The sequence below is a fragment of the Aquila chrysaetos genome, chromosome 10 (genome assembly GCF_900496995.4).
Source record: "Aquila chrysaetos chrysaetos chromosome 10, bAquChr1.4, whole genome shotgun sequence".
Taxonomy (NCBI): domain Eukaryota; kingdom Metazoa; phylum Chordata; class Aves; order Accipitriformes; family Accipitridae; genus Aquila; species Aquila chrysaetos.
Genome location: NC_044013.1, coordinates 37,531,594 through 37,555,278, shown reverse-complemented (window position 1 = coordinate 37,555,278; position 23,685 = coordinate 37,531,594). Strand labels below are relative to the sequence as shown.

General features: G+C 39.6%; 1 protein-coding gene across 1 annotated transcript; it reads right to left on the bottom strand.

The window, feature by feature from the left end:
* Positions 1-202: 202 nt before the first annotated feature.
* On the bottom strand, positions 203-23,675 carry RPA1 (replication protein A1). Its single transcript, XM_030028352.2, has 17 exons — positions 23,559-23,675; positions 23,231-23,278; positions 22,875-22,953; positions 22,218-22,326; positions 21,348-21,436; positions 16,659-16,745; positions 14,702-14,837; positions 13,655-13,757; positions 12,448-12,516; positions 12,111-12,303; positions 10,859-10,998; positions 9,057-9,205; positions 7,619-7,751; positions 6,389-6,565; positions 4,953-5,060; positions 1,589-1,675; positions 203-1,223 (listed from the first exon to the last, which is right to left on the bottom strand). Exons 1-17 carry the CDS (start codon positions 23,589-23,591, stop codon positions 1,116-1,118), a joined length of 1,848 nt encoding a protein of 615 aa, XP_029884212.1. The 5' UTR covers positions 23,592-23,675; the 3' UTR covers positions 203-1,115.
* Positions 23,676-23,685: the final 10 nt, after the last annotated feature.

The following is a 23,685-nucleotide window of genomic DNA, read 5'->3' as shown; positions in this document are numbered from 1 at the left end:
TTCTCAGGCACAGAAATGGTGAAAATATCACTGCATTTCCATGCCGTTAACATCAGGCAAAGAAGTCTCCATTCTTCAGTCTAACCTTAGAGTTTGTAATAAGGTAACATCTCCCCCAAGTGAATGCTTATTATGAAAGCTAATTAATTGCTTTCCAGTAATGAGAAGTCTTTGGTGTTCAAAGAAAGCAAAATTCACTACATAGGAATTAAACAGTGTTTATTGAAACAAAGCTCCCCCCATTTAAAGACCTGTTTCTGATTAACATCATTACAAATAAAACCAAAGCAACTGAACATACAAACATACAAAATATGTATAGGCGGGAAACGTGAGCTAAAAATCAGTCAAAAATCCATAGTATTAATTGAAAAGAAAACTAAAGCAATGCTTTGTAGTTGCCTAGATTTCCCTGGGGGATGGAGAGTCAATGCTTATCTGCCTTCCTCAGAAGAGACAATTTTGATTAATATCAGACCCATCTGACTCAGTCTATTAAACCCTGAAGGAAGGATATTCTTCAGATATAAGAGATATGTCTTTGATTAATAATTCTACCATATTGCCATTCCAAGCATTAACAACTGCATGGCACCTGTGGAAAGAGAAAGCCTTTGAATTCTATGGAAAGGAACTAACTTGCGCTAATAGACCTGTTCTCCTACGTCCATTATCTGAAAGCTGTATGACACTCTTCCTCCTACCCTCTGCTGAACAAGTCCAAGTGTCAAGGTTGTCACTACTTTCTTGCAAAGAAGACACAATGGTTATATAATTCAGCTTTACATATAGTAAGAAAGCAAAAGTTACTTCAGACATTCTGAATGGTTTGTCTAAAGACCCTGGCAATCTGTCTAGAGACTCCTCTTTAGAGCTGTCACAGCTTAATAGACCACAACAGTCTACAATATCCTGGCCATTAGAGTGCACTCTTACCTACCAGGGGCATATCTTCAGAGAAATGCATTAAATCACTTAGCCCACTACACTGGACTACCATGCACAGTGTAACTAATGCCAAATTGTCACACACAGGGTGGGGAAAAAGTCAATGTAATATCATCTATTGAGTTTTTCCTGGAAGTTCTAGCTTCCATCAGTCAGCACCAGCCTCCTCACCCTAGCTGAGCATTTCTCCTGATGCTTGCGATCAACCTCTTGCTGTATTCCCTGTAGTTCACAGGTTTGACATCCACTGCTGTAGCCTTAATACGAGATTCATCCTGTGAAAGAGAAACATGGCATGTAAAAGAAGAATGCTAAGCACCCCAGGCATTTGGTTCTAACCTCCTTCTGCTCCAGTAACTTACTGATCTTGGTATCAGGGTTATCTGGGAGTGCAAACTTGACTCCCAGAGGAGCTATGTTGTTTTCATTTGAAACAAGCCAGGCTTGATGAACCTGAGAGGGAGCAGTGTTAGTGACAGTGGATCCTTCCTTCAGTGCTCAAGACTGGCAGTATTTGCTGTGAGCAAGTATCTTTGGAAACTTCTCCCCACAAACAAAAGAGGAGGAAGCACCTCCTATGGAGACAAGTCAAACTACAAAAGCCACGCGCTACGTTATGTGCCTTTTGGGGGATACTTACATTGTAAGTCTCCAGTTTTACTCGGATCCTGAACTCATACGTGTTGAAGTTTGCATTTTGGAACACTTCTTCAAATGCCTGCTCATTCTGTGAGAAGGACAAAGACAGATATCAGCTGCAAACACTCCAGGCTTCTGGTAGTACCATGAACTTTCAGAACAGCGCATCTTTTGCTTATGTTGGCAAAAGGGGTGAACCAACCGGATCATGTAGGCAGAGCTGAATCTTCCCTCAAATTTTAGATGCCAAACCGTAACTTAAAAGTTTTTAAGAAAAAGTTTAGGTCAAAGTGAAAATGTTTTAGCTACCTAAACAAAATAATGTACAGTTGCACCGAATCTGCAACCAAGTGTACAGAACGAAAGTACTATAAATCTACATGAGATTCTTTCACGCTGCTTAACTGGCTAATTCTGATGTTCTGCTACAATCACAAACACTGACAGTTAACTACTTCCCTATTAATCGTCTTATTAGGCATTCTGTTTCTCTGGTTATCCATCAAGGCTGTATGTATCCTTCACATGCTGACACAGACCTATTTAAGAGGATGTTCTATAAAAAAGTGGATACATGTTTTGAACACGCTTTTATAACCATTAGAAGACTCTGTCATATTTATGACATAAGCTGCTTCTAATTACCATATGAACACTAAACATCATCATCACTTAAAACTGACAATTTGTCAAAACAGTAGAAAAGAAGCAGACAAGTTGTGGAGACTGTGGAAAAAGTTTATTTTTGTAAAAATTAGTTGTAAAAACCTTTGCTGACATTCCACAAAAATCCTGCAGCCCCATGATGATACAGACAAGTAATTATTAATGCGACTTGATCAGTCGCTCCAGCAGCAGACAGAGCATCTGATCTGGAATTGAACCCACCTCAGTTTCACTCATATTCAGTGTAACAGCAGTGTTACATCTGCTGTTTTTAAATGCGCGCAGCACTGTTTTACAGTACACAGTGATTCTCCCAAGGTTTAGAAAAGCACAACAAATGAAGGTGAACAGGAGTAGCTAGTTTCACAGACTGCAAAAATTAGGCATATCCTTCCTGAATATTAAAAAGCCCTTCTTCTGACCATCATATGGATTAGAGGATAAGAAAACTTGCTTAATAAAGCATTTGGCTTCGGTTTCCAGCTCTGCCACAAACTTTGCTAACCATTAGTGAGTGGAAAATGCCGTTAGCATACCAGTCACTGCTACCCTACACTACCTCCTTTGGTAACAAGCACAGTGGAGAGGTAGATGAAAAATGTTGCATGCATATCTATGCTTAGCGTGGTCACTGCCTGTACGTGGACTCACTACATACTGTGAGCAGTGGAAAGACTCCCACCAACTTCACAGGATACTGCATCAGATCTTCAGAGAAAAACCACTAAGAAAAGCTTACTGAAAATGCATCAAGTCCCATTTTTAAAGGCTCATAAAAGTGTCAAATCAAAAACAATTTCTCCTGGAACACAAAGCATTCCCGCTCAAGGGCTCATTCCATATTATGTTCCATTTTCTATCCTCAGCCATTTCCATTAGGCAGCTCTACAAAAGACATTACATGTTTGTACTGTTACATAGGATCTGCTGTCTCTCCTTCCACACCCAGTTCTCTTCAGCATTAAAAGTGACTACGAAATTTTGTTTGAACTCTAGCAGAGATTAAGCACGACTAAAGTAAGAAAATATTGACAAGTTAAGAAGGTCTGAAAATGGAAATGCAAAAGTGCAAGCATATCTAATTAGAGTGCCCTAGCAATACATCTTCCTACAGAACAGAGGTGTCCAGCTTTCATAATATCACAAAAACTTGGCATCCCAGAACCACAAGCTTTGTACCACTTACCTTAGACAGCTGAAGTGCAGGAAATTTCAAAAAAACCATTCTTGTATGTAACCTACAGGAAAACCAGCCCTACTTTGCAGAAGCAGATGAGGTCTACAACAGTGTCTCAGGACAACCGGGTCTACAGCCTCAGCAATCCCTCCTCCTTCATTTCCCTCCCACAGCCAAGCAATGGGTTAAACAACTACTGGTATATCTATGGTGCCCTAGTATCAACCAGCCTTAGCCTGGGAGCACAGCAATGCTCATATGCAATTCAAGAACTTATTATGCTTTCCATATCATCAGTTAAAAACCAAAACAAAACCACATAGATTTTTACACAGTAGACAAATAAAAATCAGGAAAATATTATTTTGGTTGGAAGAAAGGAAAAATGCAGCAGAGAAGCATATAGTGACAAAGGGAAGAAAATGCTATCTGTTAGTGTTTAAAGACTTACAACCTTAAAACCCATTCTAATCTGTCAAAGAAAGATTGCTTAAGCATCTCTGCCAATGACCCATTTTACAAGTCACAGTTTTCATATGACCGACAAAATTTCTGATTATATTTGGTGCGAAAAAAAAAAGAGCCTTCAGAAGTGGGCTAACACACATTAGTTCAAAAAGCTTCCTGCCTACTTACAAAGATACATACAAAGTGTTCTGGAACTTTTTGGTTTTGTAAACAAATTTTTGGAACACATTAGGGATAATCTTGTTAGCATTCATGGCTAAACCAGGTTTTTTTTGCAGATTCTTCCAATCTAGGTACAATGATAAAACAGCCTGTTCTTTCTATTGGAGTCAACACATGTTAAAAGGCTGTAGTATTGTCCTCAAGTAATCAGCTTTCTCTCAAGGTCCAGGTGATAAGGACAGCCTGATCTCCAGCTTTTAACAGCCAAAAGAGCTCAGAGGTAGACAGACTGACTGTGGGAGCAAACTATGGGGGAAACCAGGCAAATCTCTGTTCTCCAGGCAGATGGCCTGTGGAAAACAATCCTGAGGAGAGTAAACAAGTCCCTGCCAAGAACTTCAGACTAGGGAGAAGCAATGATTTGTGAACTTGTAAAAGATACTGAAGTCCAACATCTGGAGAACAATCTTGGGCTGCCAGGTCCCTGAGCTGGCCTATTACCCAGGGAATGGGCAAGATCAAATTCTTGCCAAATGAAGTAGCATATCCCTTTCTTTCATATGGCACTTTTGCATTTGTTTTAATAATGCTGTTAATTTCCACAGCAACTACATGAACATAACCCACTGCCTTTGCCACCTCTGCTGACTTAGGAGTGCTATACTTGCGCACACAGGTATGAGATCATGCTCTCTGATGAATCAGCTCTGGTGTTCCACACGTACCTTACATCTTTCTCTAAGTTGCCTTCAAAGTCAACATTACAAGAATATTTCCTTACCAGGAGGATCAAAAAAAGCAAGAAATTTGAGGGCAGCCCACCAACAGGATGTGTGAAACATAGTTCAACTTCTAGACGTTTACTAAAAATACAATAAGCTAATTGACTGACCTTTTCCTTCAGTTCTCCCAGGAAAGCTGCGTTTTGCCCAAGAATGAATTCTGCTGACTCTTGGAAACAAGTCACCCACTGATACTCTAGACAGTCTGCAATGGTCACCTAAAAACCAACAAAACCCAAAAGGTTATTTCATCCAGTTGCCTATTCCTCAAGGAAGACAGAAGACAGTACAAAAGAAAAATTTATTTCACAGCTATAGAGAGTTTTAAATTTTCAGTAACTATCAGAGCCCTACGTACCGTAGGTACTTTCCATCACTGAGGGTGGAAAGCAGTGAGGTTTTTTGTTTTTTTTTTTTTTTTTTTTTTTTTTTTTTTTTTTTTAAGCTCCATAGAGCGTCACAGTAACTTAACACAAGTTAATATTGACAATACATTGTGTCACAGGAAAAGGCCAACAAGATCACAGTGGTAGACACTGATGGATATTCAAGCTCTGTTCTGCTGTCGCTGATGAGCTGTGAGCAAGAACAGGTAGCCCAGAACAACAACCACCAAGGGGGACACCAGCAAGACTGCAAACTGCATTTAGTTTGTACATACCTGAGTACTTGAGCACAAACACATGTAATACTATGTTACGAGGAAACTATCAACATGTTCAAGGACAAGACAGAGCAGTTAAAAGATCAAATGATAGCCTCACATGCATTTCCTGGCTGCTTTGACAATTAGGAATGGGAAAATAGGAGACACACTGTTCTGAAGGCCTTGATTGTACCCTCAGTATCTCCTTTATATTCTACGAGAATGATTCTGCTATGTAAAGTAGTTCATGCATTCCTAGAAGTTATCTGCTAGAAATTATTCAGAAGCAGTTTGTGTTTTAGTGAGACTACAGGGATAGTTCCCTTCTCTCTGCATGCCCACCTGGCACAGCATTTCTAAGCAGCAGATACAACTCTAACTTATAACATAAAACAGAAGAAGGTTCAATGCTTGTGGTGTAAGTGGGCATTGCAATAATAATCCTGAGACAACTTTCTGAAGCAGGCTCCATTAAAGCATGAGACAGAACAATACCTACCGAAAAAAATGTACTAAATATAGGTAGCAGCTGTAAAAGTGCAATTACTGCTCTCCAGAAATGCCATTTTACTTCAGTTTATCTTCACTACTGAAGAGGCGTAGGCCATCTGTACTCTGCACCGCATAGTACACTTGGAAACCAAAATCAACTGAGCTAGCATCAACTTTTTGGCAAAGAGAAAAGCTTTTAATTGGAGCACTAGGAAAACAAACTGCTAATCAGCTCAATGAAACATCCCTCACTCAGGTACAGTACACAAACCATTTAAATATCCTCTAACCCAAAGGCACCACAGATAGACAAACAGCACTCTAACACCCCATTCTCTTGAAAGATTTCTATTTGCACTGTACAAGGAAAACAGCGAGAAACACCTCTCCTGTAATTCATTTACTTACCAGAAGCATCATACGATACTTGAAGTTGGGGAATTCACGATCACACTTTTCACAACGATACAGTCCATTTTGTTGGTCTATCACTTTCTTATTGCAATCCTGAGAGGGACATGCCTGGTACATACAGTTCTCTTTGCGCAGATGTACAACTGTGCCCACACAGCTAAAATAATCCGCCTAGGAGAGTGAGTGTGCAACATTAGCCTCAAAATACTCAATGTTTTCCAATTCTGAATTAACTACAAAGCAAGGCATCCATACTTGGATATTTAGGATTAGAAAGCTTAACAGCTATGGATTATTGGGAAACTGTAAATCAGCCCCTCTGTTGCAATAATTTTCAGGCTTCCATTATGTTAAATAAAGCCCCTACAGCAAGATTATTTTGTGTTTCCATTGCAAGAAACTCCAATTGCTAGGTTTTCTTTAGATAAAGCATATTTGCTTCTTCATTGTGTCTGTTCAAATCTTTACTTTTTCACAGGATTAAGATTCTGCACTTTCCTGCACTTCTTTTAGGAGCCAATAGAAAAAACAGAAAGCCTACTATGTAGTATTACAGATAAGCATTTGATTAAACTATAGCCTACAGAACAAAATACCCACTCACCATACTAAAATAATCATCCTAATGGTTTAAGACCACGGTCAAGTCTTTCAACAGATAAACAGAGGTTGCTTAAGAAGCATGTGCAAAAAAATCTCACAGAAAATAGCTGAATGACAGGTAAAGTTTTTTCCTTAGATAGAAGTTCTTGCATATCCCAAATGGCTTAGCACTTAAGTTTGGGGAAAAAAAAAAAAAAAATTAAAAAATAAGTCAAGAAGCAGTATAAGCCTAGAGAGGTTACTGGACTGGAATGTCAGACACCTGGGTTTTATTCCTAGCTTTTCTATTGACCAAGTGCGCACCCTTGAAAACCACTTCCTCCTAATGCACCTGTTTCTCCTAGAGCCCTTTGTGCTATTTATATTAACATCTTTGGGGTGAACTCCCCCCCCATTTATACAAGGCTTAGAATTCTCTTGCAAACATAGTAACTTGTTGCAACATCAGCAACAAGCTGGAATTTATTTGAAAAAAAAATTATTTAATAACATAAATTCTGACAGAGTAAGCACATACTGCTCAACAACTGGACTACTCCAATAAGCAAAACGCCTGCATAAAGTCTAGCTTTTTATTTTCTCCCCAATACACAAGGCTTGTACTCAGCGGCCGCGCTTTACCTTATCTCCTTGTCCCAAGTTCTCAGATTTGGCTTCAAACAAAGTTTTCCAATTGGTATTCACCCCAGATGCTGGCCCACCCCTCACATCAGAGATTGAGGCACATTCCAGAAGCTGCCCCTCAGAGTCAAACCTGGAACCACAAAGATGCACTTCTATTTTTGGATAGCAGACCATACAGACTTATCAAAAGCTTACATATAGTTTCATGTACTTAATACATGAGGGATTTTTTTATCAATGATTGCAAAGGAAACAATTACAGTAATTTGTGTATATTGCAAACAAAAATAGCATTTCAGAATAAGTTAATAGTCCGACTTAATTAGCACAGTATTTTATAAACCCACAAAAGGAGGACAGCTTTGTTCTATATAACTGCAATTTGTTTGCCAGCTAGTGGTCAAACCACGCACTGCATGCTTCTTAAAGGCAGTCAGATAACAAGATTTAAGGGCATCAAGATATTTCCGTAATTAAAATTAAATTACATGGTACCATTATCTTCGCAGCAGCTTCGAAAGAAAAAGCAAATAGCATTGAAAAGATTATTCTTCCTCTGTTAAAATAAGAAAGCACAGCTTTTCAGCAAAAGGTTGTACTACCATTCCATCGTGGTGGTTTTTGTGATTTGAGAAACACGCCAACAAGACTCAAAAACTGAGCTTAATTAAAGCGTGACAGTAATAGCTAAGACCCACAATCAATTTTATCTGCAACAGCCTTCTGAAGTATGGGAGAACCACAGCTCAATGACAAATGGAGGATGCCATTATATTTTATCCATGTTTGGGTGATTTAACTAGAACCTGAAAACCCTAGATTCACGAATCTGATGCTGTCAGCACTTAACCCTATTCATACATACACCACATCTCACCATATTAGTAGTTATAGCAGACAATTTAGCAACTACCTACAGTGGAAGCAACAAACCACCAAGAAATCACTTTGTTTTCCTGACAACAATAAAAATAAAAATGTTATTTTGCTATCTGAAAAATATGTGATCAGGAATAGACACTGGAAGAAGTCAGCATAGTTCCTCCAGCCCATACTAATACAGTGTGTATCAGATTCCACACAATCAAAAAAGCCTGTGAAAAAAATATTGTTCTCTCAGATCATGCCTCAGAAAGTGGAGCTGGTCAAGTCTGATTTCATGCTGCCTTCCAAGGCTTTGGGTCAGCATGCACTACTCCTATTTCAATTTTTCAAGGTCTGTCATGGAATTACAAGTTTTTGAATTGAACAACTTAAGAAGGACAGCCTTTCAGGCTCCAGTGCTTTCAAGAAAGAGAAGTTTCTATAATCCTGGAACCCATATCCTCTGCTACCTTTCTTCAGTACTATACAAACTGCTCAAGTACAGAGAAACAGAATAAAACAAACACTCTGCAGCAGGCTGGAATGAATCTACATAAACACACACTCATACCATCCGCGGAGCTTAAAAGCCTCTGGGCTATCAGGGTTGATGACAACTGTACTGGAGGACAGGACAGACAGGCTTCTACCACCAAAATCAGAGACTCGGGCTCCTTTGATGGCTATCACAGGTTGTCTAGAACCATCAAACTGTTCAGCCTGCATGTGTTGAAAAAACAGAAAACATTAGTAGCACGCTACAGTAAAGGTACTGGACTTGCGGTCATAATTCACAGATCATGACAAGAGACCAAATCTGAATCAAACTATCTTACTGTATTTAGAAGGTAAGGTTTTAAACGGTATCACTAGGACTTTAAGAAAAGGCAGCTAACAATTAAAGCTGTAATCCTAACACCCCATTTCCTGGGGAACCAGAGAATCCTTAAGTCACACCACTGGTTTAGAAAAAAAGGATTGGTCCCCTCCATTAGGAGTTTCACACAAGGATTTTAGAAAGGGAGATGGGTTACAGGAATGGAGGTTTCTCCAAAGCGGAGAAATTATTTGGTCAGATTAGACTCTTCAGGAGATGAAACAACTCACTTGGCTTGACTGACCCAATCACGTCTACTCTACTACAACTTAAAAAGCAGAAGTGTAGGTATGCTGACCAAACACATTTTCTCGACTTCCCATTTTCTGTTTTTAATCTCATAAAGCTGCTTTAATGCTGTTCAATTGCCATCAGTTTGTTATCTGAGTAAAGTCTGACACTAACAAAGAACCGCTTGCCATAAGAGAGGTTTTGAAAGGTATGGATTTTCTGGACCCCACACCACTTAGCAAGCAAGGGGAGGATCATGTGCTTAAAGATTACAAACGAGCTGGAGTTACCAGTAGCATTCACTGTATCCACGAGATGCAAAAAGAACACAAAACATATCCCAGCACTTAGGGTAATGACTATTGCAAAGGAGATACAGATTCTAACCCTAACTATGCCAGCTGCAAGCCATACATCACTTCTCAATGCTTGTTGTTGTCTCTATTCTACAAGCAAGCAAACAGATTTAACTTTGTAAAATGCAGGCCCTGATCTCTGTTGGAAGAGTTATGCCAGGAATTGATTACCAGTAGCCTCTCCTATAACAACCTGGTCCAACCTCAAAACTTTATGATATTGAACTTCAGTTTACTTCATTTATATCAGCAGATGGTTAATGGTGTTTAGCTACCTACAATATCAGTGCACTTGATCATTTAGCCATAAAGCATCACTGTCAAGCTGGCAGGATCACTTCTATTTTATAGACTGGAACATAAATCCCTAAGTATCTACAACACTGGTGGAAAACAAAAGTAGCCCTTTAAAAGGATAAAGTAGTAGTTTACTGCAACTACTCAAACTTTCAATTCCAAGGCTCTGATGCTTTAAACTCTAGTCTGAGATACAGCCTCTCAACCCCCCAGTTAATCAGCAATTTATGCAGGGTAACATGTATCCCACCCTACAAATAAAATTAGTCTCAAATGAGACAGCCATAGCCCCTGGGCTTTTCCGTAATCAAACTGCAACTCGTATCCTTTCCTAAACCAGAAGCCTGTTACCTTCAGTCTTTGGGCTTGAGACATAATGTCCGCAGTTGTTCAGAACACATTAGTCAGATCATGTCAGCAGTTTGTCAGAGAAAGGTTAAGAACATCACACCTGAATGAAACCAGACAGTCTTTCACCTTCTCTCTGCCCCTGATCCTCAAACACCCAGGACCTGTCTCAGTGCTATGCCCATCTCTGATGACAACAGCACACTCATTTCCTTACCCTACACAAAGGAGCCTTTGCTTAAGAACAGGTAAGGGAGCACATACCTCATTTCCCCATAGCGTAGCCGTCACTAGTTTCCCTGATATATCCATCAGGTGCACGTTCCTCTTTGATACCTCCCTATTGTTAGCTTTCACTGTAATTTTAGTGACATCTTCGTAGCTCTTACAAATTCCAATTACATCTGAAAAACAGTTACAATTTAGTTAGAGTTACTCAAAGGTCACAATTGGGGAATACAAGATCACAAGAGAAGAATTCAAACCTACTGTCAGATTTTTACCTTGTATCCTAGCTCCCTATTCAAATCAAATCTGATATGGAAATTAAGCGTATTATGGTAGGAATGCTCCACTACAGAACTCTTCAGTGCTTTAATTTTGTTGACTAATTCATTAAGATATTCATGAATGCAAGCCTCACCACATTAGTGAGATCAAGGCATTGTACTATCTTTTCCCATCACATTCTGTCAAAGGAGTTCAGCCCTGATCCTGTAACACACACTCTCTTGCTGTTTAAGCACAAGTCTCTCAGGCAAGGCGCTTTCAAAGTGACTGTAAAACAACAAAGCAACTGGCTAGTGCCTTCACTGTAGCCCCACAACTGTAAGCTGCAACTTAAACAAGTCTGCATGTTTGGGTAGTAAGAGCTAACACAACCCCCTTTGCACTCCCCAAAAGTACACCATTTTTAATAATTACAGATCTACCTTTAAAATTCCTAGCTGAATGCCTCTGAATCACAGGCATCTTGTGCCTGTGAAACCTGAGAACCCTCGCCCCCACCCAAGCCTCTGATTTTTCCGGAGTACTCTGCCCAACAAATTGCAGAAAAACAAACCTCCAATACTTCACAAAGCAAGCCAAAACAGTCATGCAACTTGGACTTGGATGCAATGAATTATGCCAAAATCACTACAGAGATAATTAGATAGTGAAAGAAAGCAAAACCACGGAAGGTATGAAATGCACACGTGCTGAGCAAGGACATTTTTCTTTCAGCCCTTTTCTGTGGAAAACAATGATCATCATACAATAAACAAGTATCATTTACTGTCTTTAGTTTGTAGCACAAATTTGAAGAAAAGTCATTATACATTGTTAGCAGAACAGGGCAAAGACATCTTAACAGGAAAACCACCCGAGGTGTTTTTAATGGCAACCATCACTGGATAACTTCATTTAAGGGATCACAACACTCAAAGCCCTGTACGCTCACTACCTCCCCAGTATTCAGGACACAAAAGTAAAACTTCAGAGCTTTAGAGCTTGCCATTTTGCTACTTCGACTGACCAACAATTGAGTCTTTGGGTGTGTTCTCCAAGTCAGCAATGGATACAAACTCAAACTGAACAGATGGAAGATGCTGGGCATCATCACAGGGCACAACTGAAGTCTCATTAGTGAATGTAATCTCATAGTCATTCTTAACAGCTGTGTATTGCTTGTTAGCAGTCTTCAAATTGCCTTTGGTAAAATAATATACCTACAGGAGAAAGCAGTGAAACAGAGGATATTATCAGAAGTCAGACAGAGAAAATAGATTGTGTTCACCTTTAAAAATCCTTGCTATGCTGAAGTTCCTCTTTTCTAGCTCATGTCAGTCTATGAAAGCACAATGCTACCATACCTTGTTCAATTCAATGAGGGGAAAGAACTTGTCTGCTTGATCATTGAATGCAGTAGCTCTAATCTCACCCTGCAGGAAAATAGGAGAGCTGGTCAGAACTGAAATTCAGAATGAAAAAAAAAATAAAAAGAAATCTTTGCAATGTTAAGTGCCATCCGTTCTACAGACACAGTGTGGTCTGCCAGGCTAGCTCCAGGCATGTGAGAAACAAACAACATTCTCTTCACATTTGTAGTTATAGCTAAAACAACATATTCTATACCTGACCATCAAATCTCATATTCAAGTCTCATTAGTATATCTAGAGCTTCAGAATGAAATGTGTAAGAACTGCATATATCCTATATACACCTCTGAAAAGGTACTCGTAAAACCAGCATTAATTGCCATTACATGAAAAAAAAAATAAAAAATCAAATAGATCATGCAGCTCCACAAGTTAGCACATGGTATATTGTGATATCTCCCACTCATACGTGATGTTAAGTCTTTAAGTAAGGATTAATAACAATTATAAACTCACTAGATATAAATTTTGTTTTAAAAAAAATTTGAATACAGACAGTATGCACAGAAAACAAATGGCTGATGACAACATGTTACATTATTAACCTCACATTTTATACTAAACATAATCTAGCAGAATCTTGTTTGTTTTCATGACAGAAGGCTGCGATTTGATAAGAGGTTTGACAAACTGCAAGTTTAGTTAGATTAACCAGATACCATTCCCCAAACAAACCACAGATGAAATTTCCTACTATTACAATAATTTGTACTCCCATTTCCCCATGAAAATGAAAGCTTCTAACTTGGAGGCAATGCTCCTCTCACTCCTTGTTTTGTATCGCGTGTCTAAGCAAGGATGAGACCTCACTCTCAATCTAGAGGAAACCACCACAAACCTCAGTATTAAGTTGTCAGTTTCCATAAACAACTATATTTTGAAGCTGCAAAAATTCAGTCACACACTGTAGACTTTGATGAAAAATAATCAGTAATGCCATACATTTAAGACTTCATTTGGGATAAAAACTGGGTCGTTGATGCTCAACTTAATGAATACAGGAATACACGCTTCAGTCGTAATAAAAAAAAAAAAACCCAAACATTTCCTATAACACACTTTATTTCCTCTATTCTGTCTTTATGAAGGGTTCGTCAGCATCTGGCATACGTTATCTTTTTCTCAACATATGACACTTACACTTTCATCGACTAGCTCTATAGAAAAGAGCTTTCCTTCACCACGGGAGTTGCTCCACGTGCGGATCTGGCCTTTTTGGGTAACACGAGCACAAATGGTCCACCTGAAATTGTGCAAGAAATCACTGTTCTGTGTCTTTTTTTTTTTTTTCCCCTTAAAGAAAAGATTGAATTGACAAACCTTTGGAATTGGAATGTCACCATTTAAAAGCCAGAATCTTCCCACTGCACCTCAGCAACTCTACCTGCTTTTCTGCTACTTTCTATTTTAATGGCCTAGCCCATTAAAGGCAGAAAGTTGTAGAGAAAGCAACAAAGCCAGCCTTAAAGCATCTAGTATGATAATAGTAGCGAACAATCCTTCTGCATAGAATCAGGCCTCAAATCTTTTACTCTTCTAGGGTACATTTCTCATGCAGCAGTTTGCCTGTTCTGAAAAGCCATGCTAGAACTCAAGAGCTCAATTATAGGATTCGCATTTAACTTGGGTAATCAAATCAGTTTGCGTAACTTAAAAATGTCATTCATGAAATAATTATATCCTCATGCTTTTCAACAGAACAGTAGCCAAAGTGAATAGCTTACTGAGCTGTTTTATCATTAAGTTACCAAAAAGAAGGTTGCTTTAGGAAAAAAAAGACAAGTCAATTGATTTTCAACTAAAATATTAAAAACCTCTCAATCTCAGCAGGGTAACTTCACCAAGACAATGCAAAGGCAAATATCAGATTGTCGAAGTGTTGATGAAGTTAAAAAAACAAAACAAAACAAAAAACCCACAAAACCCCCACAAACCACCAAAAAACCCAAGCCAAACCAAAACCAAACCAAAACCCATAGAGCTGTTTCTACAGAGGGTTTTTTTTTTTATTTCTTTCTCTGGGTGGTTTTGTTGTTATTGTTAGTTTTGTTTGTTTGAAGTTAACCAATACAGTCAAAAGAACTCAAAGAATGATTTGACAGAGATTCATACACGAGAAAGTAAAAAGAAGCTATTGTTCCCTCATGCCTGTGACAGAGTAACACCTGGCAAACCACGATAACTCACTTAGATTGGTATGGGTTCAGGCTGGCAATCGGCACTACTTTGGCCTGCGATCCCCCTGGTGTCTTCACTGAGCTGGGAGCGCTTACTTTACCAAACTGGTTTGAGGGAGGAGCATGGTACTTCGGAGCAGCAGGACCTTTCAAAAACCACAACAAAGCATAAGCATTTCAGCCTTGCAGTCAAATGCCAGATTAAAACCAACTCGTGGTGCAAGGTCAGGCAGAACTTTTTCCACCACGCTATGGGGAGCTGCATAGAAGGCAAAGTTATACTTAACACTGGGTAGTGCACTTAAAGCTCCATTCACTGTGCTATGTGAGCACCACAGAGTGCCTAGAAGTTTGCTGAATCACTTCTGCTCTTGGTCACAAGTATTTTCTAGGCTGCAAACTGCTGCAGAAGAGACAATCTCAGACCTTTAGAACACTTACACTGGAAGTGGAGATGTGTCCAGAGTCAATCACTTAAACATGGTCTAGAGGGGGAAACAACTAGTTAGCAGTAAATTCTCTAAAATACGGCACACCAAGCTTTACATCTACACCATTTGGGGGAAACAACTAAGGAATGGTAGCCCGCACTCAAATAATTTCCTGACATAAAGCAATACTGCTAATTCTAAACTGAATCTTGTCAATGTATAAGCATAGAACTCTTATGATCAGCTTTAAGTACAGGAAGGAAGAGCTTGTTTTCTGCTGCAGTAAGCAGGTGTCAGAATTTTACTATTTCAAAATACTTCTTAAATGTAGGGGTAAAGAATACAGACAGGTTAAAGCAGTACCAAGAGCTAGGACTGACAACTTTTTGGCTTCAAAAATAAGTCTACAGGCTGACATTTAAATTGACTGCCTTTTTCAGTATCTCACTATTTAAAGTCTTGATCAAAAAAACTGTATTTACAGATGTACTATTGCTGTGGTTTAACCCCAGCCAGCAACTAAGCACCATGCAGCTGCTCACTCACTTCCCCCCCACCCAGTGGGATGGGGGAGAGAATTGGGGAAAAAAAAAAGTAAAACTCGTGGGTTGAGATAAGAACAGTTTAATAGAACAGAAAGAAAATAATAATAGCAACAATAATAAAATTACAATAATAATAATAAAAGGAATGAAATATACAAAACAAGTGATGTGCAATGCAATTGCTCACCACTCGTCGATTGATGGCCAGTTAGTTTGCGAACAGCGATCCCCACCCAGGACAACTCCCCCCAGTTTATATACTGGGCATGACATCCCATGGTATGGAATACCCCTTTGGCCGGTTTGGGTCAGCCGTCCCAGCTGTGTCCCCTCCCAACTTCTTGTGCCCCTCCAGCCTTCTTGGTGGCTGGGCACGAGAAGCTGAAAAATCCTTGACTTAGTCTAAACACTACTTAGCAACAACTGAAAACATCAGCGTGTTATCAACATTCTTCTCATACTAAATCCAAAACATAACACTGTACCAGCTACTAGAAAGAAAATTAACTCTATCCCAGCCAAAACCAGGACAACTATTAAATAATTTCAGTCCGGTACCACCTAAACTGTTTGGCCTCAATACCTCAGCATCGATAACACACCTGCTGGCCAGCTCCAAACTGTAGCCTCCTTGGGTGCCCACAGAGCACTGTTTCAAGAATGCAAAATTGCATCAGACAAGATGTTCAGTTTACACTGCTTCATCAAAGTTGTGTCCAGTTTTGTTTTGTTTTGTTTTCCTTCCTTCGGGAAGAAGAGGGAAGGGGGACAGATTCCGCCACCCCCCCCTGCCCCACCTTTTAAAAAATTTATTATTAAATCCAAGTGTACAGTAGCCTCTTGAGAGAATTCACCCTGTCAAGCTATGGGTTAGTCTTTAATGGAGTGTTTCTTGTGCAAGACCATTATAGAAAGGATCTTTTTTAAACTTAAGCTGTAGTTTTGCACTACACAAAGGGAAACCAGAATTCTTGCCCAGGATTACTCTTACCTGCTACTGACAAATTGCCATTTTGTTGTTGTGGTTTGCTGGGTGCTGGGTTTGCTGCTGGAGCTGAAGAACGTTGCTGCCCTTGCCCTGGTAATCAAATGGAAAGAGACCATATACTACAGTAGGGAACACAGTAATTAGAACGACCCTTAAGCCTTTTTAGGAAATAAGACTTGCATGAAAAAAATAATTTAAAACACACAGAACACACACTAAAATTCAGGTCTTAGAAGACACAGCAGCAGCAAGCTATCTGTTGAACAATATTACCATGGAGGAATTTCAGTCAGATCTCTCTCCTCAAGCAACTGCTTTCTACTTTGAAAGAATTCAGGGTTGACAGTTATTTAGAAGGACAGCACTTAAGTAATCTTGACAAATTCTCAGTTTTTATAGGCTTCTATTGCTCTGACAGGTAGTTTCTGCTACTACCTAACAGCTAAGATAAAAACTGTAGAATTCCCTCTTAAAACTCAGAAAGGGCCAAAAACCCACTGGGTAAGGTAAAACCTGAACTTAAAGCAAAACAAAGAAAATACCTGCTACATTTTATTTCCAAAATATGAAGATATTTAATGTGGGGGTGATGGAGTCTTTTCAGCATTCACCCAGGTCCCTCTTGGGACACAGCAGTATATTGCATAGGAAGCAAAGTGATGCCATAGTTAAGTACATACTGTGCATTTTTTTGTTAGATTCAAGGACTTTTACTTGCCTTATATTGATGATAAATTACAAGAGAAAGAACAGAGTGACATGTCTAGAGAAATAGTACATTAGAAGACTAATCTACCATTCAAAAATTTGTATTCTTTTACATAATAATTGTCTTATCATATTTTGCCTCCAGATGAGAAAATGTCCAACATTTTCATCTTTTTGGATGCAACTAATTCTTAAGCCATTGGTTTGCAAGAAGTCCTGAGTAGGCAAAGCGCCCCTGCTTTGGGATGTGAGGAGGAAGGTGGTCAGAGAAAGTGGAAAAGAAGGTCAGACCAAGCCCATAAGCATCACGAGGAACAAAAGCAGAGAATCCCAGAACAGAAGGGCAAGAAAGGATGGCAGAGAAGCAAGGTAAAGGAGCAGAAGCAACACAAGGAGACCCTGATGTAGTGTCACCTGATGTTGTATAGTCTACAGAGGTAACCCTCCGGTTATTTTTAATCCAAAACAAGGTCCTTGCACAAAAACCAATCTGCTCCTCTAACTTGCCGCAGTAGAGTCACATCGGTGAACTGGTGACAGCAGTCTCCCTGGCAACAGAGTGACGTCAAACAGCAATGTGTATTTACTGCAGAATCCACTAGATGGAGAAGCCAGATTTCACCCTCCCTCAGCTGCCTCAGGTACTCTGAGGACCCGGTCAGGGTCAGTGCTCAACACCCCAAATTCATTTGGTGTAAGAGGAGAATGGAAAAAAATCAACAAAACATATTAGGAGAAAAATATGTCTGGTCAGGGAAAGAATATTCAAGAAGAACAGGAACGTGTACAGGAAACAGCAAGAGATTTCCTTGCTACTTCCATTTCAAATGTTTTTTTCCCCTAGGAGTTTTTAATTAAAAAAAAAAAAAACAACACCAAAAAAAACCAAACAAGAGACCACCATATACATTAGAACATTTGTGCATTATGAAACACAAATTCACATTTTAATGGCTGCCTACCCATAGCCTGGTGTTTCTCAACAGATTAAGAATATATTAACACATCAGTGCATGTGTTCAAATACAGAAGTAGCAGAAATAGCTCTCCAATTTTTTCACTTGTAGAGTCTAGGGACTCCTAAAATATGATTTTTGGTGGCTGGTGATCACTTAAGGTGCTCAGAAAACTGAGTCCTCTGCCTAGTTTTCGCTCTTAGTTTTCAGAAGCTGAAAAAACACTTGAAATACCTGATCACATTTCTGCTATATATACTGGGTTAGTCAAACCCAAGACCTTTGGCCAAAGCTAGCCACACAGCCCACTCCAATGTCATAGCCATGTAACAGTAGCTCTCTGCTTCCAATAGTTTGCTGCCAAGAGGTACTGCTACAGTGCCATGGTGACAGAAGACCTGTCCCAGAACTGAGCAGCAGCAGGGGGGTGGGGTGGGAAGAAAACGCGCTTTGAAAGAATGCACACCAAATCACGTGCAGTGGGAAGGACGAGAATAAAGAGTTCAAGTGAATGTGTAAGTATACAAACATTTCAACATTGAAAGATTAATGACAGAAGTTAAACATAAGTAGCAAGTAATTGTCATAGTAAGAAGAAAGTCCAGCATCAGAGTAATTTCAATGAGATTAATGACAGTAATAACGTTATCATCTAGTTTTCAACAAGAACTAAACTGCTCAATCTTAATTTTCAACAATATTATGAAATGCTGCCTGAAAAGTTTTTATGATATGTATTAAGAAGATTGTGTCTCCAGCTTCCTTGTTAGGCAGATTAACCACCTACTGCTCAAGCGTAAAGTGGCCAGAAGCCAGCTTCTCACTCCCCGGGTCCTACTGTAGTATTACAGTCTAGGAAAGGATATTCCTTAATCCTAGGTCTAGTAATTTGAGATCTGTATTTCAAGAAAGACCAAAAGTAGGACTAAACACTCTTTTAAAAATAGCTGAACTTTTTTTCCATGAAAACCACAAAGCGCTCTTAGATACTCATTCTGCATTAGCTGAATGTTCCTCAAAAATACCATCTCTCAATATATACAGGAACTTAGAGAATCTGCAACTTGAAATACACCTTTGCCTTCTTATCAAGGCCTTCATGACAAATCACACAGCCCTGCAGAGCAGAAAGGCCACATTAAGCATACTTAATCTAAACTATTACCGCCTTCTGTAACTGAAACCTTATTTAGTATCAAAAGGGTATGAAGCCTGCAGAATAATGTCAGTGTTAAAATGAAATACACATCACATCAAATTCGGCATCTCTTAACTATCTAGTACAAGACCACACTTACTATGATCATAGACCTGTAACGTCTCCAAAAGCACTTTCGTAAGCTCAAATGAAGAACACAACTTTGATCAAAGTCGTGGTACTTTTACCAAAATTTATAGTCTTAAAGGTATATTTTCAGCTCAGTTCTGTAAAATATCACATTCCCAGTCGTTTCTAAGCAACAACATGATAACTGAAAAACACTGTAGTTCACAAGCTCTTGTATCACACAAGCAAGGGAAATGGGAGAAAGCCACAAACCAGTCTGCTCAATAGCTATTCTGAAAATCTTGGTCTCTACAGCAACTGTGGGATTGAACCATAAAAATCTGAGATGTCAACACATTTTTTAAACAGCAATTAGCTAAGTAACTATCAAAGGAACAAAGGATTCTTTAGGCTCATTTAACAAACGCCCCTCTAATTCCCTAGGAAAAAGAAGTTAATGAAGAAAGATATCTTTGCCTTTGCAACAAAGTCTAATTTCTACTTCGATTAGTAAAGTAGATTTTTAACCAGAATGGCAGTATACCTACCACCACTGTTTGGCCAAAATATCCCACAGAAAATCGTTGCCACTAACATGTGGTCCCTTAGTAATAAAAATACAATAATTCATTTCCACCAGGAAAGAAAAAAGTTCTTCAAGAGCAGCTATTTCCTATTAAATTTCAGCCATTATCTGTATATACGTCAATGACAGAGCTGTTCAAATATTTTCTTTAAGTGCTTATTATCCTCTCTCTTTTTAAAGATCAGAACTGGAAGAACAGAACATAATTTTGAACGTATCTCAGGGGAAAAAAATACATTAATTCAAAAAATGTTTGCCTCAGAACTGTAAGCTCAGCACATGAAAACGAAGAACGCAGTTACTTATGCAACATAATAAAAACAAAAGATCCGTGGCAGGTCAGATTAAGGTCTACCCAGCGCATCATCGTTTTTCAGATGGCAGGATAGGAACGGGTGCTTAGGAAAGTCTGTATGCTGGCCATGTTTTCATACCAGTCTCTCATCTATGTACTTGGAGCAATCTAAGTTTTAGTGCTTCCTGAACCTAACATTCATGCAGAGGATGTATTGTTATGTTTAACAGCCTTTAATGGATTTTTCTTTCACGTCTAATTGCTTTTTGAACCTGTGCCAATTCTTGGCACCTACCTCAACAAGTTCCATAATTTAACTATGCACTGTTTGGGGGTGCAGTACAGCCTTTGTTTTAAAACCACTATCTGACAGTATGAGAACTAAAGAGCATCAAATGAATGCTGAAAAAAAAAAAAAGAGATTCATCATTCTTTATTCATCCCCTCCATGCCATCTTATACTTTCATAGATCATTATTACATCTTCCTCCTGCTGTTTTCTTTCCAGACAGAAGAAATTATAATCTATTTGATTACTCATTATGAGGAGACATAGAATAGCTTCCGCATACTTACTGGAACTCTAGGTAGAGACCACTAACATATAATAAAAACCTGTCAATGTTATCATAATGTACAGATACTTCCCAATACCATGTAAAGACTGAAGCTTCAGCCATGGCGTAGTTTATTAAAATATGAACAAAACCCATTTTGTGTTACACAAAGAGAAAGGATTTTCAAGATCTGGACATCACTGTTCCAGGCATAAGAAAGCTGAACATGTCTGACCACTTCTTTTTAAGTGAAAGAAACAGACAGCTGAAAGGCTGTCATAACAGTCTGTTCAGAAGGGTATTTGTTTACAGAGGACACTCACCTTCATTGTACGGCACTGGATTGCCAATATTCCCACCAACCTTATCAGCAGTTTTCAGAACATTTAAATCCATCAGTATAACCACTCTCCTACAAACACAGAATAGACAGGAGTAAAGACTTTCGCTCCCTCTGCAAGTCTATCAGACTCTGAATATCCTTTGCAGCAGATAAGAGAACCAACCATTAGGGGCTGATTCTTTGGATGAGGGATCTGGAAGACAAAAGCTCTCCACTGTCAACTTAACCCTCTCATCAGGTACAAGTAGGCTTGAAACAGTATCACATTTCATCAAGGATAGCTGATGGCAGGCTGAATGGGCACACAAAAATGGCTTGAAACAACAGTGTTTTAAAAGTATCAAAACCATGCCAGATTTTACAAAAGAGAATATATTCCCTCCACAAAAACGCTAAATAAAAAGAACATGAACCTTAGTTCATATTCTCCTAGACACATACATAGTTTTTATATAATCACTTCACTCGGATCCCTCCTCTCAAATTTTCCTAAAAGACCAGATTCCACAACACCTAAGTAACAAGAAATCTTCACTGTTTTTTTTTTCCACAGCAGATAATTTTAAGTGAATTTTAATGAAACTTAGTACAATTTGAGTATTCCAACTGGAAACCTTCAATTACTAAATCACTGTGCTAGGTATATCTGCACCCACTGCAGTCACAGTCCGTTAATTTTTTTATTTCTGCTATTGCTTGTGCTGTGTACTTTCCCTCCTGCACCCTGAAGACTGAGTACTGTCAGATAATCCCAATCAAAAGCATTTGGCCTCTGTTTAGTCACAAAGGACAGAGCACCCGCTAGTGTGGCTACCTTTCTGTAAAACTGTACTTAAAGAAAGATATATACCTTCCATCTTTCAGGCTGTTGACAATGAATCTGTTAACCTGGCAAATACATTGGGCTGATAAGCGTTCCTCTTCCACCAGATAGTTCAGCTGTGTTGCCAACATGAATGCTGCAGAAACAGAAGAAAAACATTGAAACAATGAACACATGCCAGCCTTAAAAGGGGCTGCCATAGCTGGCCACAACTTTTCTAGCCAGCCTAGTGTTGCATTAGAGCTACAACTTGCTCAGTTAACTAGCACATAGAAAACAGCATAACTGCTAACAAGTCACCAAAACCGTGCATAAACTATACTATATTTATTTCCCAAACTTAAGAGTGCAGCGATAGCTAGAATAATCATGTATCAAAGAAGTCAGAGAAAGATTAAGCTAAATTCCTTTAAAATCACTGTTACAAAAACATGTGTAGGTTTCCATATTTTCATTATACCCTGTAGCAAGTTAATTGCTTGAAGCTCACAAAGAAAGTTCCAGAAGAGAAGGATTTTGTCTAAATGTTAAAATACAGGTGCACACTTCAGAGGTTGTGGTCCCCAAGCATGCCACATTCTCCTTATTTCATCACTTTGCACCTAGATACTAGACCAGAAACTTTAGCACCATTAGTATCTCCATGCTTACAAAAAAAATCTCACTGTGACTTGCCATACTTACAGGAGAGTGTGTTAACCCCATCACTCATCAACACTCGGTAACGCGGTGGCCCATTTCCTGTAGCAATAGCCCGTGTATTCTATGGGGAAACAACAGATCACTAGTTCTCATTTGTTCAGAAACTCTTCAAAAACATAAGGTGACATCATTAGCAAATGACCTATCTATTCAGTTTTTTGGTTTTTTTTTTGAGCACTACTATCAACAGCATAGCCCAAGTCATGCAAAATGAAATTGAAAGTACATCAGCCTTGCTCGGCTCCTCTGCAGAGAAAGTCTGTTTGCCCTCAGAAGCCCGCGCAGAAGCCCACGCAGTCAGGAACGGACTGGCACAAGAAGTAACGGAGAGTACTCACGATAACTTGCAGCACGGGCTTGGAGACGTACTCCCCCTGCATTATGGCCTGGAGAAAAGAAAGAGACCCTCAGAAAGCTGCCACCACCTCACTCAGGAACGCTTCCAGACCCACAACTGAGGAGGAATTGCCGTGGAACGGCCAGAGACACGGAGGGGAATGCCCATCACCGCTGGACCCGGCCAGGGCCTTCCCTGCCTCCCAGGACCGGGCCCAGCTCCGGGCCTGGTTTCTCCCCTCAGGACCGGGCCGGACTCGGGGCCCAACTCCCTTCTCTCCCAGCCCAGGCCCCCCCGGTCCCGCGGGGCCACCGGCGCAGAGCCCTCACCGCGATGGCACCCTCGCTCAGCCGCACGCTCATGGTGCCGCGCCTCCCGCCGCGCTCCGCCGCTGCCGCCAAATCCTCCCGCCGCCCAGTGCCGTGCCCACTCCTTCCGGCACGCACTTACGTCAAC